The following is a 15,926-nucleotide window of genomic DNA, read 5'->3' on the forward strand; positions in this document are numbered from 1 at the left end:
CTGTACGAGCGGAGCGACGATTAGGGAGAACTTATTGTAGTCAGACTTTACTTCTGGACCAATATTATATTCCAATATTATATTAATTGTTATATAATAATATATAACAATATAATATCATATAATATATGATATTGTATTGATATTCTATCATATTATATTATATCATATAATATATGATATTGCATTGATATTGTATCATATTATATTATATTATATTATATCAATTGATATTGATATTATGTCATATTATATTATATCAATTGATATTGATATTATATCATATTATATTATATCAATTGATATCGATATTATATTGATATTATATCATATAATATATGATATTATGTATTAAATATGTATATATAACAATATATTAAATTCGGATCCCGATAAAATCAAGAAACAGTAATTTCGATCAGCGTAAAAATTCATTGTTAGAAATCAAATATTAAAAAAATAAAAGAAGAAGTAATTGAAGCCAAGCGTCGAGTTCTAGAACTATTTAGAAAGTTAGTGTGTAACCGTGACTGTGTGCAACTGACCTCCAAGGAACTGAGCTCGACGTGCTCGTAATGAAAGTGGGCGCACTCGTCCAATTTCGGGAACCGTGCGATGCTGCCCATGTTGCTGCCCGAGCTGACCGGCGTGCTGAAGTCGTCCGTCCGATTACATCCTAATCCCTGTATCAAACGGAAATATTGATCTACGTCAGTTCACCTTATCCCGTCGTGCATTCTCGATCTAGTAATTAAAGCCATCGCCGTTAATCATCTTTGCACTCTACATCGCCGAAAGCGGATTCCACGAGCGTCTTTCACCCCTTGCTGGAAGAAGACTCGCCCCGTTGCGACTAGACCGCGGAGACTTTATGCGAAATAAGAACCGTCGAAGTTCATCGTGAAAAATAGAATGTTGGAATATTGTTGTTATCGTTTAGAGGCTGTGGATTTCACGCAATTATGTGAGCAAAGTGCGAGCAAGTAAAAGAAGAGGAAATTAAGGGAATCGTGTTACTCTTTGTCTGAATCTTTCGATCTATTGAAACTATTCGAAGAAGACGTAGACGCGTTGCTGTTTCGTTTTTGCATTCTGCATTTTGCTATTTCTGCAGACAGTTTTAACTTTGCATAAAGATCCGCGGTCTAGTTTATTATTGACAGCGAAGAGTGACTGTGCGACGACTTGTATAGGCTTTGTCTGCAAGCTTTTCGAATGCAAGGAAACGTACAAATTACCAAGGTTCGTCGGCATTTCGATTTTATTCTTTTCACTGTACATATATTTGCAGAAAAGTTCGCAGTGTAACCATAACTGGATGGATGTTATGCGATTATGGGAAAATGAGTAGGCGAAACACGAAATAGCGCTTGAATAGTTTCGAAAGACTAATGCGTTTATGGGAAAACGAGTAGACGAAACACGAAATAGCGTTTGAATAGTTTCGAAACACTATTATTATATTATTATTATTATTATTACATTATTATATTATTATTATTATATTATTTTCGATATTCCTGCATAAAGATCCATCGAATTCGATCGCCGCGAATCGAATTATTATTATTATTACTACATTATTATATTATTATCATTACATTATTATATTATTTTCGATATTCCTGCATAAAGATCCATCGAATTCGATCGCCGCGAATCGAATTATTATTATTATTACTACATTTTTATATTATTATTATTATATTATTTTCGATATTCCTGCATAAAGATCCATCGAATTCGATCGCCGCGAATCGAATTATTATTATTATTACTACATTTTTATATTATTATTATTATATTATTTTCGATATTCCTGCATAAAGATCCATCGAATTCGATCGCCGCGAATCGAATTATTATTATTATTACTACATTTTTATATTATTATTATTATATTATTTTCGATATTCCTGCATAAAGATCCATCGAATTCGATCGCCGCGAATCGAAATCCCGGGGACCCCGATTTTTCATTCGCGCGCAGCGTCGCGCGGAATAACAAACGCGCGGATTTATCCGGGCTTTATCGCGGGCCCGGTTTTTCAATAAAACGGTCTATCCCTGATCCGCGAACGTGTTTACGACTCGCATAAAGAAAGTAGCTCGGAATAAAAATCCATTAAAACGTTTTCCGTACCGTTAGCCGTTGATTTATCGCCGGACGAAATGTTTACATCCGCGGGAGATCGGGCCTCGCGCGGTCCCGTATTTTTAAACCACTTTTCCGCGCGGGATGCGCCGCGACGGTACACAATCCGCTACCGATACGCGCCGGGATCCCGACACGAAAATATCGTAAAACGCCCAGACGGATAAAAGAACGGCCGATACGTCGGCTCGTTAAGAATCGTCAAACTTTCCGTCGGATCACCGCTGAAGAGATAACCGCACGCCGGACGACATTTATGCACTCTCTGTCTCGCCAGGATCGTTGGAAAAGCTTGTGAAATAGAAATATTGCACTTTCTTTTATTTACTTAATCGGCGTCCAAGCTTTATTTCGATCGGCAAGCGAGATATCCCGACGATTTTAATCAATTTTCTCCGCGTCGCCTAAAACAGTTTCTTGTATCTTCGTTTTCGTTCACAGCGGTGCACTTAATGGTTTATTAATTACAGGCTTCTCTGACGAGAATACTGAGCCGCCAAATTATTAAATTTTAATGGCTCGAATTTAATTATTAACTGCAACATTGTTTCTGTAACAGGGCATCTACACTTTTTTACAAATTTTACCTAATTATATACACTTAATATACACTAAATAATATTTACACTATACTATATTTACACTATACACATGTCACGATATTAATACAATTATTTTGAATGTTTTTCAATACTTAAAACAATACAATTATTAACACAATATACGCGGGACAGGCGTTAATGACTTTCTAAAAGATTCTACAAATTCTCTTACGTATTTTTAGAAATTCTGAAAATCCTCGTCGTACACTCGTTAACAGAATCTCATCGTTCCTTTCGAAAATACTAAACATTAAGTATCAATATTGAAAACATCCCTCTAGGCGCGCAAGCGAAGCCGCGTTGAAATCGAAGAATGCGTCGACGGGAAAAATTCTAGAAATTAAAATTCACGACGGCGGTTTAACCGGCCGATGTGCCGCCACGAAATTCGACTGGCCGTCGTTCGAAGAGAAACTGAGAACCGTGAAACCGATCTTATTATGTAAGCGAGAGGAACGCTTTGAACGAGTTTCGCCGCGTCGCGACCGTTGCTTGCAGAAAATGGTTGCAGTCTGCGAAGGCAATTGAAGGAAGACGGTCCCCGATGAATCATCGTCTTGGTGCGTGTGCCGACGGTGGACTTCCAGCTAACGAGGATGGCTGAACGTCATTCGGGTCATATCGACGCGGCCCAAATTTTTTTGCACGGTCGTCGCGTCGCGTCGCGGGCCTCACTCTCATTTTTCGTTGCCGGCGAACGTTCCTTGCTCGGCGATCGCGAAACAAACACGCGGGGTCGGTCCAGCTTCGTTGTTTAACACGTTCCGTGCCACGTGTACCATCGATGGTACACGCTTGCATGTTTACTTAGCGAACCGAACAAATTGTTTACAAGAAATTTAGAACCGAAGAATCAATTTCCACCGCAAGAATGGGCGTTGATAAGTTTTTGTTACGTTGTTATGTGTACGAGAATGAATAATTGCACGTAATACATCAAGTTTTAGTAAAATATCAAAGTGTGAAGATTCGAGTAAAAAAAGCTCGGCACGGAACGTGTTAATTTTGGGATGATTTTTGCGCAAGGAAAATAGTATACGTGCCGACGATTCAGAGCCACCGTCGCTGTTCTTAAAAAATAAAACGCGAGAAAGAGAAATACAGTAATGTCTCCCTTATTGACGCTCAGATTGCACACGAAAATGGACAATTTGGGAAGAGGAGATGCCATTGTTCGAGCCTTGCTACTCGTTTTTATAGTTACCGATTTTGCCAACGATTATAAGAACGAGCTGCAAGACTCGAACAATCGTGTCTCCTCTTCCGAAATTGTGCATTCTTATGGACAATCTGAGCGTCAATTAGGGAGACATTATTGTACAATGTTCTTGTCGAATCTGAAACTGCGAGGACCTGAAATGCAATGTTTCAATTACTTTCGACTGGATTTTATGCATTTATGGGAAACATCGGCGGTCGAAATACGCAATTGCGGAGACATATGAAGAATTTAATTAGTTTATTACGTTACTTTCAGCTCGTCGAAATTATTAAAAGAAACAGTTCATTTTTATTGTATCTCTGTTTCTTGCAGTTCTCTTGAAAAATTGCTATTTTGCGTAAAGATTTGCAGACAATTTACGACACTTCAGAACCAACTTTTTCTTTATTTAAATGCATAGATTTAAATGCAGGTAAAAGATAAAGAACGTTAAGTGTATCATTAATGTTAGAAAACATATTATTAAATTCATAGTACATTATTAAATTGAAAGTATGTTATTACGTTTAAAGTATATTATTGAATTTAATTATGCAGTTTAGTATTTATTCGAATCGTTTCGAGTAAATATGTCTCGAAGATACATATCGGAATAAATTCTTTCGAATAATCCAACGATTGTTCTGCGATTAATCGTAATTCTTCGATAAATAATTCTATTAATCGAGATCTTGGTCGGACATCTCTGAAACATCCAAATACAATGGCACCACTAAGAAGATGAACGCGTCACTTGTCGACGATGAATCAGATAATATGTATACGGGTTTCGTCGGGAAAAAGATCGGAAGTCAAAGCCCGGCCTTTCAGACACGTACAAGGGACTTCCTCTTTAACCGGCGGCAGAAGTGGCGTAGTAGGCTTTCAATTATAAGAGCACTATCAATTATCTCGTTTGTCCAACAAGCTTAAGTCTCGCTGCCGCGAATGCCCCCGACCTACGAATATGTGTAACGTCGACCAAGAAAACACGAAAGTTCGCCGCGCGGTGCATGGCAAATTCTGCACGAAAATCGGGAAATTGTTGCTCGACTTTTGATCAATCGTCTCGCGTGATCGAATGATTTTTGGAAAAATCCATAGGCAAGATTTATTACAATATATTTCTAAATCTAATTGTTTAGACTGCGGCGTTATTTAGGCATTTGTGGTATAAGAATATCAAAAGTGCAATTGAACGTGCATATCGACTGAAACTCGTTGCATTATTGTTCTAATTAATATTATATATTTGTAATTATTATTATTCTAATTCGCCATCAGGAATATATTTATAATACGTTATTATTAGTAATATATTATGATTTATAATACGTTATTATTAGTAATATATTATGATATATAATATATTATTATAATATTATAATATATAAGAATATATTTATAATATATTCTTGATGATGAATTAGAATAATAATAATATATTATAAATATATCGCATAAGCACTATAAATATACACATACATATGAATATTTATAATAACAATGCAGATGAAAATGTACTTTATTTAATATATTTATACAAGTTATAAATTATAATTTCAGCGTGCAATTAAGAAATGTATTTCTTCAGAAGAAAATTAGTTTAAAAGAGAAAAGAAAAGACTGAAAGTATAGCTTTCATTATTTTCTATCTTGAAAAAGTATAAGTATAAAAATACCATATTTTCTATAGCATACAATAGAGTAAAAATCGCGTAGAAACTTCAATGAAATTAAATTTCAATTCGTGTTCACGTGCATTGAATCGATCAAATATTATAAACCAACAGGTATTTGAACTTTCATCCGGCAAGACACGCCGCGAAACAAAAGATTAATCAGCGCGGTTGTCGCGGGGCTTCAGTTTTCCCGGCTTTCGGATTTCCTCTCGGAGAGGAGAGAATTTCCATCGCAGGAACGTGCCGCACGCACGGCACAGAATCGGCATGGTATAATGATCCGCCTCATTACAATATCGACGACGAATAGCCGGCGACATTGACGGATTAGCAGAAGGTTGGGTGCTCGATGGAATTATGAGGTCGCTGAATTCTTCGAGCCACGTGGAATAGCTTTCGACACCGCGTGTAAATCGTGCCCGCATCGAAATGTCGACACTTCGTATGCATTAGATGCAACGAACAAACGTAAAAAGAAAAAAACTTCGACCCAGCGATTGCAAAGCCGAGCGTCGCGGGACTAATAATGACCCGGCAAACCGAATCGCTGGAAGCAAGTTGTTCGCATAAATCAAATTGAAATGCGGATGAAGTTTCCATTATCGTTACAAGTCATTAGAATGCGACGGATTTCTCTGCGAGATCGTTGCCGGCGAATTAGTCGGACGAGAACCGTGAAACGGCGAGACCGTACGAAGATATCAGCGACGACGATTACGCGACCGTGGAATATTGAAAAGATATTGTAAAAACAGTAATTTTAGACTTTTTTAAATATAATGTATATAGTTTGCGATCTCTGAATATATCGGAAAATATGTAATATTAATAATTATGTCTATAATTTACGATCTTTGAGTAGATTAAGAACTGTATAAAATTAATAATTATGCCCATAATCTACGATCTACGATCTTTGAATATATTAAAGATTGTATAAAATTAATAATTATGTCTACAATTTACAATCTCCGAGTAGATTAGGAACTCTATAAAATTAATAATTATGTCTACAATTTACGATCTTTGAGTAGATTAAGAACTCTATAAAATGAATAATTATGTCTACAATTTACGATCTTTGAGTAGATTAAGAACTGTATAAAATTAATAATTATGTCTACAATTTACGATCTTTGAGTAGATTAAGAACTGTATAAAATTAATAATTATGTCTACAATTTACGATCTTTGAGTAGATTAAGAACTGTATAAAATTAATAATTATACTCATAATCTACAATCTACAATTTCTGAATATATTAAAAATTGTATAAAATTAATAATTGTGTCTAGGATCACTGATTACATTAAAACACATACAAAATTAAAAATTAAAGTGTGTCTATCAATATCGAAAGTTCTCGAATCTGCGAGAATGTCGAAAGTTTCGAAACATTGATTGTGATCACGGAAAATGTGTGCAAGTTTGTTCCGCATAGAATTCTCTTCACGCGACGATATAATTACACCGCTTTTACGGAGAAAGCATCGTCAAACATGTGAGATCCAAACAATCCGATAAAAATTAGAACCTTCGAGTCAACCGTGACGGGATTTACGAACTTGCCAGGTTATCAATCTTCGGGACAGTTTTCCAAACTCTTCTATTTTCAGAAGCGTTTCGATGAAACCGACGAACGAAAGATTATTCGAATAAGTTATTAGGATTACTTCGGATAATTATTTGCTGGAATTTCGAATGATTTTTCATTCGAATAATTCTTTGTTCTTTATTCGAATGATTCTTTGTTCTTTATTCGAATGATTCTTTATTCTTTATTCGAATGATTCTTTATTCTTTATTCGAATGATTCTTTATCCTTTATTCGAATGATTCTTTATTCTTTATTCGAATTTATCTGAATTTCGAATTATTTGAAATTCGAATAAAGAATCATTCAAAATTGGAATAAAGAATTATTCGAAATTCGAATAAAGAATCATTCATAATTCGAATGAAGAATCATTCGAAATTCGAATAAAGAATCATTCAAAATTCGAAGAAAGAGACATTCGTACGAATAAATAAAAATATTCGTCCACAAAGAATTTATTCGATTAATGCTCAGCTCTGAATGAAAATTAGCTAAAACCGTATTCGCAATTTGAATGATTTTGATGAACCGAGAATAGCAACGATGTTCTCGAGTTGTTCGAACGTTTCGCACCGGTTTCGCATTCCGTCCATTAATTTCGGCGATAGATCCATAAAACCGCTGCATAAAACGGCGGTCTATTTATAAGAATTACGGTTATTGCTCGCGTTTAGACGATCCTAACCCGTTAGACACGTGAATCGTAAACGAGACACGACCGGGGCTGGGCTCTCTTGCTTTTTTCGCTGGAAACGAACCGTGGTCCGAATGGAATCGCTGTCCGCGGTGGAGTATCGACGAGCGGCGGCGCGCAACTTGTCTTATTTGGGTCATTGTATTTTTTGGCAACGCCGAGGCAAACATCGGGGCTTCTATACGCGCTATAGAAGCGAGCACTGTTCTCTCTCCAGCTGGATCTGGCAATCGCTCGGAAACGATCGTTCCGCCGCCTGCCTCCCTGGTTTACGCTTCTTTAAGCCCGCAACTCTCGTTGCCGATCCGCCATCGAATTTCGTCCGGAAATTTCTAGGCGTGGAACCGGCGCGACGAGGCCGCCCTCGCGAACATGATATCTTCACCCTAACTGCACGGGTTTCCGGCCGGAGATCGGGACCGGGCACAAAATCGCCTAATTCGATACCGAGACACTCTAAGGGAAACGTGATTTCGAGATATTCTGTTATTTCGTGCGAAATTTCCTTTTTATTACTTTTACTTATATTTATTTTATTACATTTATCTTAGTATATCTATATTTATTTTATTATATTCATCTTAGCATATTTATATTTACTTTATTATATTTCTTAGTATATTTATATTCATTTTAGCATATTTATATTTACTTTATTATATTTCTTAGTATATTAGTATATTTATTAGTATATCTATATTTATTTTATTATATTTATCTTAGTATATTTATATTCATCTTAGCATATTTATATTTATTTTCATATTATCTTTTTATATTCATCTTAGTATATCTATATTTATTTTATTATACTTATCTTATAGCATATTAAAAAAAATAATTAATATAGTACAAGTATATTTAAAATAATAATTAGTATATTTGAAAATAATAACTTCGTTGTTACCGAAAAGCAAATTATTATCGGCGCACGCGAAGAGATGCACGAATTAATTGATAATTATTTAAACAGACGAGACTGACCGATCGTAAAGAATGTACGAACGTTGTTGTCTGGCCCGGGGAGGGTCCAGCGGACAAGGAAACCGCGTGCGGACATTAATGCGTTTCGCGATCGATAAACATCGAGGAATTTACAGCGGGCGAAAATGTTCGAGCAGCTGCAGTTTCTCCCGTTAGTAGGTCGACGAACTTTTTGGCAGCGTTTGAGCAAACAGCCACGAACGCTGCGGGTGCAGCCTCTACTTCCACGATCTCCGTTTATCCCTCTCGATAGTTTACAGACGGGGGGGCCGAGTGCCATTGCGCGAAACAACGCCGCTTCCAGAACGCGTATGCAGTTACCGCCCCCTTTTATTGGATGCAGCGATCGGTGACGCGATATTCCCTTATAGAGCATCCCTTACCGGTCGCCCCCCTTACGGATCAATTCTTACGTACGGCGGGGTTATAATTGTGTTAACAAAATTTAATACGATTATATTATTGACCAAATTTATCGAATAATTGTGTTAACAAAAGTTATCGCAATTCTAATATTGGCAAAATTTATCGTAATTCTATTATTGGCAAAATTTATTGCGACTATTAGCAAAACTGATATTATATATTATATATTAATATATAATATATAATAATATATAATAATAATATATAATATATGATATATTAATATATATATAATATAATATAATATAATAATATATAATATTAATATATCATATATTATATATTCATATTATTAAGAAAATTGATCATAATTCTATAATTAACAAAATGTATCGTAATTCTATTATTAACAAAAGTACAATAACTCTATTATTAGCAGAATCAATCGTGATTCTATCATTAACAAAATTTCCGCTAATTCTATTATTAACCAAATTTATCCAGCTCGTATGAACAAAAATCCTGTTCGCACACTTAGCAAAAAATGAAAGCTATTTATATCGTTAACAAAAGACAGCGCGTGTCTTCGATCAAACAGAGATCCGTCCAGGCAAAGAGTACACAGAAATAGTAACACGCGATGCTGCGAACAGATTATTCGCGACAATTGTCCCGAGTTTCCTCGGATCTCGAACGCGACGTTCCGCGATCCACGCAGCGCATACACGTTGATCCCCGGCTATTAATTACGGCAATACTTTGCAGCGATCAGGTGGCAACGAGCAACGGAGTCGACGACAACAGGTAAAGAGCACAAAGGGGAACACGCGAGCTTGCGGAGAAATATGAAAACGATTATGCTCGGACAGGTTGTTGTCGGCGAGGATGACGATGATCGATGCGCAACGAGATCTTCTTCTCTTAGGGGTCGCGAGCCGCCAATAACTTCCCGACACGAGGCCGAGCGCGAATTACATACATGGTTTGCGAAATGGCGGCGGGGTACGGGGGAGGAGAACAATCGTCCTCGTCGAGTTCAACTGCTAGAAGCCATGCGAACCGAGCCGAAAAATTGATCCGCCGATGATAATGCGCCGGGGAAACTCTCCGGGAAGTAAGTTCCCGGCGATAGGGAATGGCGGAGTTCGGGAGAGGAGGGAAGAGAGAGAGAGAAAAGTTCAAGCCAGAAAATTAATAGAAACTTTTATTCTACCGTTACGAGATGCAAGTACGCCGGCTATTGTACAGAGAAGTGTGCCGAAAGTTCGGACACAAGCGCAAAGTCCTCGTGCAAAATGAAATTTCGACGATAAAGAGAGAAAGTTCCGTCTTTTCCAAGCGGAGAGCTTGGAGATTCATCGATGGCCGCGACCGATTCGAGCGTCGCTTTTTTCGAATTGCTGCGAAAGCGACGCCGATTAAGATTCTTCGAAGTTCCTTGATTTATTGGAAAGAGAAAAGCCATTGATTAATTATCCACTTGGTCGATTTGTACTTTTATTTTATCTGTTTGATGTTCGAACAAGTGATTCGCGCGAAGAATTGTTCGAATGTAGAATAAAGTTATTTGAATAATGAATTATTCGAGTAAAGAATTATTCAACTAAATAATTATTGGAATAAAGAATTCTTCGAATAAAGAATGATTCAATTAAATCATTACTGGAATAAAGAATTCTTCGAATAAAGAATTGCTTGAATTGCGAATTATCCGAGTAAAGAATTATTTGAATAAAGAATTATTCAACTGAATAATTACTGGAATAAAGAATTATTTGAATGGCGAATTATCCGAGTAAAGAATTACTTAACTAAATAATTACTAGAATAAAGGATTATTTAACTAAGTAATTACTAGAATAAAGAATTATTTAACTAAATAATTACTAGAATAAAGGATTATTTAACTAAATAATTACTAGAATAAAGAATTATTTGAATGGCGAAATATTCGAATAAAGAATCATTCAACTAAATAATTACTGGAATAAAGAACAATTTGAGTAAAGACTTACAAGAATTATTCGACTAAAAACTTATCGTTCGGCGAAAAAAAAAATTACTCGACTAAAGAATCGTTCGGCTAAAAACATACTCGACTAAAGAATCATTCGACTAAACAGATAGAACAATCGACGACGAGCAACGAATAATTGCACAATAGGCAAGTTTACTGTAAAGGAGGTTCGCTCTAAACAAGACTGGAGGGAATAGAAAATCGCTGGAGCGTTAATCGGCAAACTCTGTTCGAGAAAAAGAAAAAGAACGGCGGGGTATGCATGCGAGAACGGGTGAAAAGGGTGCACCACGCCGGGATATTAAATATTCGATTATCCGTGGGCGAGAAAAGCCGGAGGGACGCAGATAACAAGGACACGTCGCGCAGGACGAGTCCATTAAACGCGACCTCGGCGTGGCTCTATGTAGGTCGCACGAGTCAAATCAAAATGGGGATAGAGAGGAGCCGGCGAAACAATGGGGGGGGGGGAGAAAACGGGGTTAAAAATCATCCTACGAATTTCCAATCGAACTAAAGCGAGAGAGAAAAGAGGGGCAGACGAAACAAAGAAACAGAGAGAAAGAGGGAGCAAGTGAGAGAGAGAGAGAGAGAGAGAGAGAGAGAGAACAAAGAGAGAGGAAAAGAAAGAAAGAGAAAGGGAGAACAAGAAAGAGAGAACAAGAGAAAGAGAAAGGAAGAAGGAGGGGGAAAGCTAAAGGAAGAAAGAGAGAACAAGAAAAAGGAAGAACAAGAGAAAGAAAGAGAGAGAAAGAGATACAAGGAACGAGAAAGAAAGAAAAAGAAAGAGATATAACGAACGAGAGAGAGAGGAAGAGAGAGACAGCGGGTAAGAAACTATGGAGAATTAAGGCTCGTTCGGATAGAGTAATTTGATAGAGTGGCGAGTAATTTAACAACTTATTGTGTGTATGTGTGTGCGTGTGTAGACACTAGGATTTAGTCGAGTAGGTTATCAACCCTCGAACGGCGGACCTTGCTTGATCAAGATACTCTTGAGTTACGTTTAAGGATAATTGATCATTTTATTTGTCAAGTTAGTTCAACAGATTTCTCAAGACGTTCTCCTTCCAGGCACATTAATTGTTCTACTACAGGCTTCGTTAAAAGATACAACATTTCTTTTCAGCAAACTCGACACCGAATTCTTCGTACAGTCCAGCAAACAAATCAAAATTGTATCGTTTCGCGAATATTACGAATGTGTAATTCCCAGGCGATTATTCTTGTCCTCTCATACTCATTTATTTGCGACGCGAAATAAATGTACACGGAATTTTATTAAATTCCGCTTTCGTGCGATTCTCGGAGACATTCCTGCGGCTGTCGGACGCGTTCAAAGAAATTCAACGCTAGATTTCCGGAGCACTAAAACCAGCTTTCTTCGTTCTATTTTTATAAAAGCAACGACAAGTCGTTCGTTCCGATCTTTAACTTAAGCAAATATTTGCCGCAAATGTTAACAGACGTATCGAACAAATCTCTCGCAAATGTACCATCGCAATCCGAATAATCCCGAATCGAGTAATCTCGCGACAAACGATCGCAAGAGATCCGTCTCAACGGCTCGACTGTCCTAAGCACCCCAATGTACCCCTAATCTCGTCCACCAAAACCCTCTCGATCGGAGAACAACGATCGTCACTCTACCAAACTACTTTAATCGCGACCGAACGAACCTTCGCGATCGGAAAACACGAGAGAAAAGGTATACAATAAATATACAATAATGTCTCCCTAACTGACGCTAAAATTGTCCACAAAAATGGACAATTTAGGGAGAAGAGAGGCGATTATTCGATCCCTGCGGTTCATTTTTATAGTCACGAATTGTCAACAACAATAAACAACGAGATGCAAGGCTCGAATAATCGTATCTCCGCTTCCCAAATTGTCCATTTTTATGCGCAATCTGAGCGTCAATTAGAGAGACATTACTGTATATACACGGCGATGCGTGGATGCGCGTCGACGATGATGCAGCTTGAAAATGGGGAAGAAACAGCCCCGGATATCGAGGGTAACATGGCAGAAACAGAGAGACAGAGAGATAGAGAGCGAGAGACAAAGAGAGCGAGAGAGAGAGAGAGAGAGAGAGCGCAATACGGTATAGAAGAATATAACCATAGAGAATGTGGAAGAAACACTACCTGGACGCCTCCCAAGAAAATTTCGATAAAACGATACGAGATCCTTAAACACATTAGTGTTGATGATGCTCGTCGGCGTGTGTCTCTCTCTCGGTTAGGCTTAGCCGGGAAGAATCCGCGTGAATCACAGTGTCTCTGTCGACGGCGTCGACGTCGGCGGCGGATGCGGCCTCGGTGTCGTCGGCTTCGTGTTTCCCATGGCACGCGCGACGGAAGACGACGAGGTCCGTCGAGGAGAACGGAGGTTCTCCGGCGCGTAGGTCGCGCGAGAGAGGGAGAGGATAGGCGAACAGAGCGGACCCGGGCCGGGTTGCGAGGGTGCAACGGCGTCGTCGGGAACAACTACCTCGAGACGGCTGGAACAGCTGGCGCAGCGGCTGAGAACGCGGCGCATAGCGTCGCGAGCCGGGGCGACCGTCGACGACGACGACGACGACGACGACGACGACGAAGATAACGCCGAGGACAGCGACGAAGACAGCGACGTGGATGCGGACGACGTCGGATTAGGAGACACCGAGGACTCGCGGTCCGCCGATGACGTCGTCGGCGCGACGCGAACGGCTGGACGCGGACTCGCGAGGAGGGTGCTGTTCTCCGCGCCGCGGCCGCGACCAGCCGCCTCTGTACTCCGTGGAGCTACTCCTCTCTGCTGGCCCGCGATGCGTACGAATCCACGCGATCGCGTCTGCTCGCTGGAAAACTGGGTCACCAAGTCACTAGCCAGCCTCCGCGCCGCGCCGCTCCGCTCTGCTCCGCTCCGCTTCGCAACGCGCGCGCAGATGTACTTACTTACCCTAGGATCCTTACGCGACCCTGCGGCCCGCCCGAATTCGAGCTGCGCCAACCGATAACCACGCCAGCACCCCGCTTAATGGACGCACTTTCCTCTCACCCACCCACCCCCCCTTTCACCCTACCGCGCTTTTCCGGATGGCGGTAGGTCTTGTTTTAAGGGGAATACGGCCGAATCGGCGGCACCGAAAGTCTCTGGCGAATCGAAGTCGATCGAGTTTATCGATGTCTTTATTTATGGATTTATTATTTTTAGTGGTTCGCGTCTTCTCGAATCGTGTGAATTTCGATTGGAGCGAGAAGGGGTAAGGGTGGTAAATGGAATGGAACGAAGAAGACAGGAATTATGCGCGAGTAAAATGTCGTAAATTACAGTCGATGGAATGTACGGGGAATTAAACTCGTGTGAGACAGAAGAAATTTAAGTAAAACGAATGTACAGTGAATTAAACTCGCAAAATACAGGAAATTAAATTCGTATAAAATACAGTGAATTAAACTGATATAAAGTAGAATAATTTATGCGACGAATTTAATATTGTGCAGTTTTGATACCATTGTAACGATTATAGTAAATCGAAATAGTATTCTAGGGTAGTAATAGTATATAAATAGTATTATATAAATAAATAAATATATATATAATATATATTATATAATACTATATTTATAATATATAAATATAGTATTATATAAATAGTATTCTTCCCACCCTTTGGCAACAACCCTTCGGGGCTTCGGTCCAAACCGAATCATTTTCCGATCTTTCTTCTGTCACGATTGTTAGCGAAATGGTTAACAATAGAACTACCAAAACAGCGAGAATGTTTTTGAAGAGGAGGCGTACGAATTTCATTGAATTTCGTTCGATTTTAATGTCACGAAATAAAAATTTGTTAACGCTGTTTTTATCGAACGAGCTCTCACGACAACGAATTGTTCGATTGTTGTGCTGCTTCACTCTGCTACAAGCGTGTGTGTCGTAGAATCCAATGTCGAGAGCAGCGATGTATTGATTGCGATGCGAACCCTATAAAATGTTTTTGACACGTGACGCGTGGGTGCGCGAAGTGCCTACTCGACGACCTACGGTGCACCTGAGCGCTAAATGCTTTTAACGGATAGATTGATCTATTAATAGTTGATTATTGGTGGCGTGCGAAGCCGCGTTTTCTTCTTTTTTCTTCTTTTTTTTCCATTTCCTCGACACGGTTTTTCCGCGCGCGATACCCGGATCGTTCTCATTGCCCTAGAATTAACCCTTTGCGGTGCAGCGGCGATCCTGAGGCGCCGCTAAAAATCGTTTTATCTCGTTCTAAATTCATTCTTATTAACGTAAAAAAATTTTTAATAATTATGTTAGTTATTATATCAGCAGTTATATATATTATATGAATAATTATATTAATATATATTACGTTAGTTATTATATGAATAATTATATTAATATATATTACGTTAGTTATTATATGAATAATTATATTAATATATATTACCTTAGTTATTATATTAATAATTATATTACTAATCACATTAATATATATTATATTAATGTGACAACAATTACATCAATATATACCAAATTTGTCTATCTTTAGAAAAAAAAAACAATTAAACATTGAACTGCTTCATCGGTCGCAAGACTCGATTTCCAATGCACAAAATGCACAATCGTCGATTCA

At 38.4% G+C, this 15,926-nt stretch overlaps 1 protein-coding gene across 7 annotated transcripts in view; it reads right to left on the reverse strand.

Annotated features, from left to right (window-relative positions):
• CdGAPr (GTPase-activating protein CdGAPr) overlaps positions 1-15,926 on the reverse strand; it is a 67,799-nt gene that overhangs the window by 19,637 nt on the left and 32,236 nt on the right. For 4 of the 7 annotated variants that reach the window (XM_033469123.2, XM_033469122.2, XM_033469121.2 and 1 more), the window contains exon 3: positions 546-683. The exons of 1 other annotated variant lie outside the window; for it this stretch is intronic. In XM_033469123.2, the coding sequence (XP_033325014.2) occupies positions 546-683 (138 nt within the window). 2 more of the 7 variants (XM_033469125.2, XM_033469124.2) reach the window with 2 other exon arrangements.

The sequence above is a fragment of the Megalopta genalis genome, chromosome 5 (genome assembly GCF_051020955.1).
Source record: "Megalopta genalis isolate 19385.01 chromosome 5, iyMegGena1_principal, whole genome shotgun sequence".
NCBI lineage: Eukaryota > Metazoa > Arthropoda > Insecta > Hymenoptera > Halictidae > Megalopta > Megalopta genalis.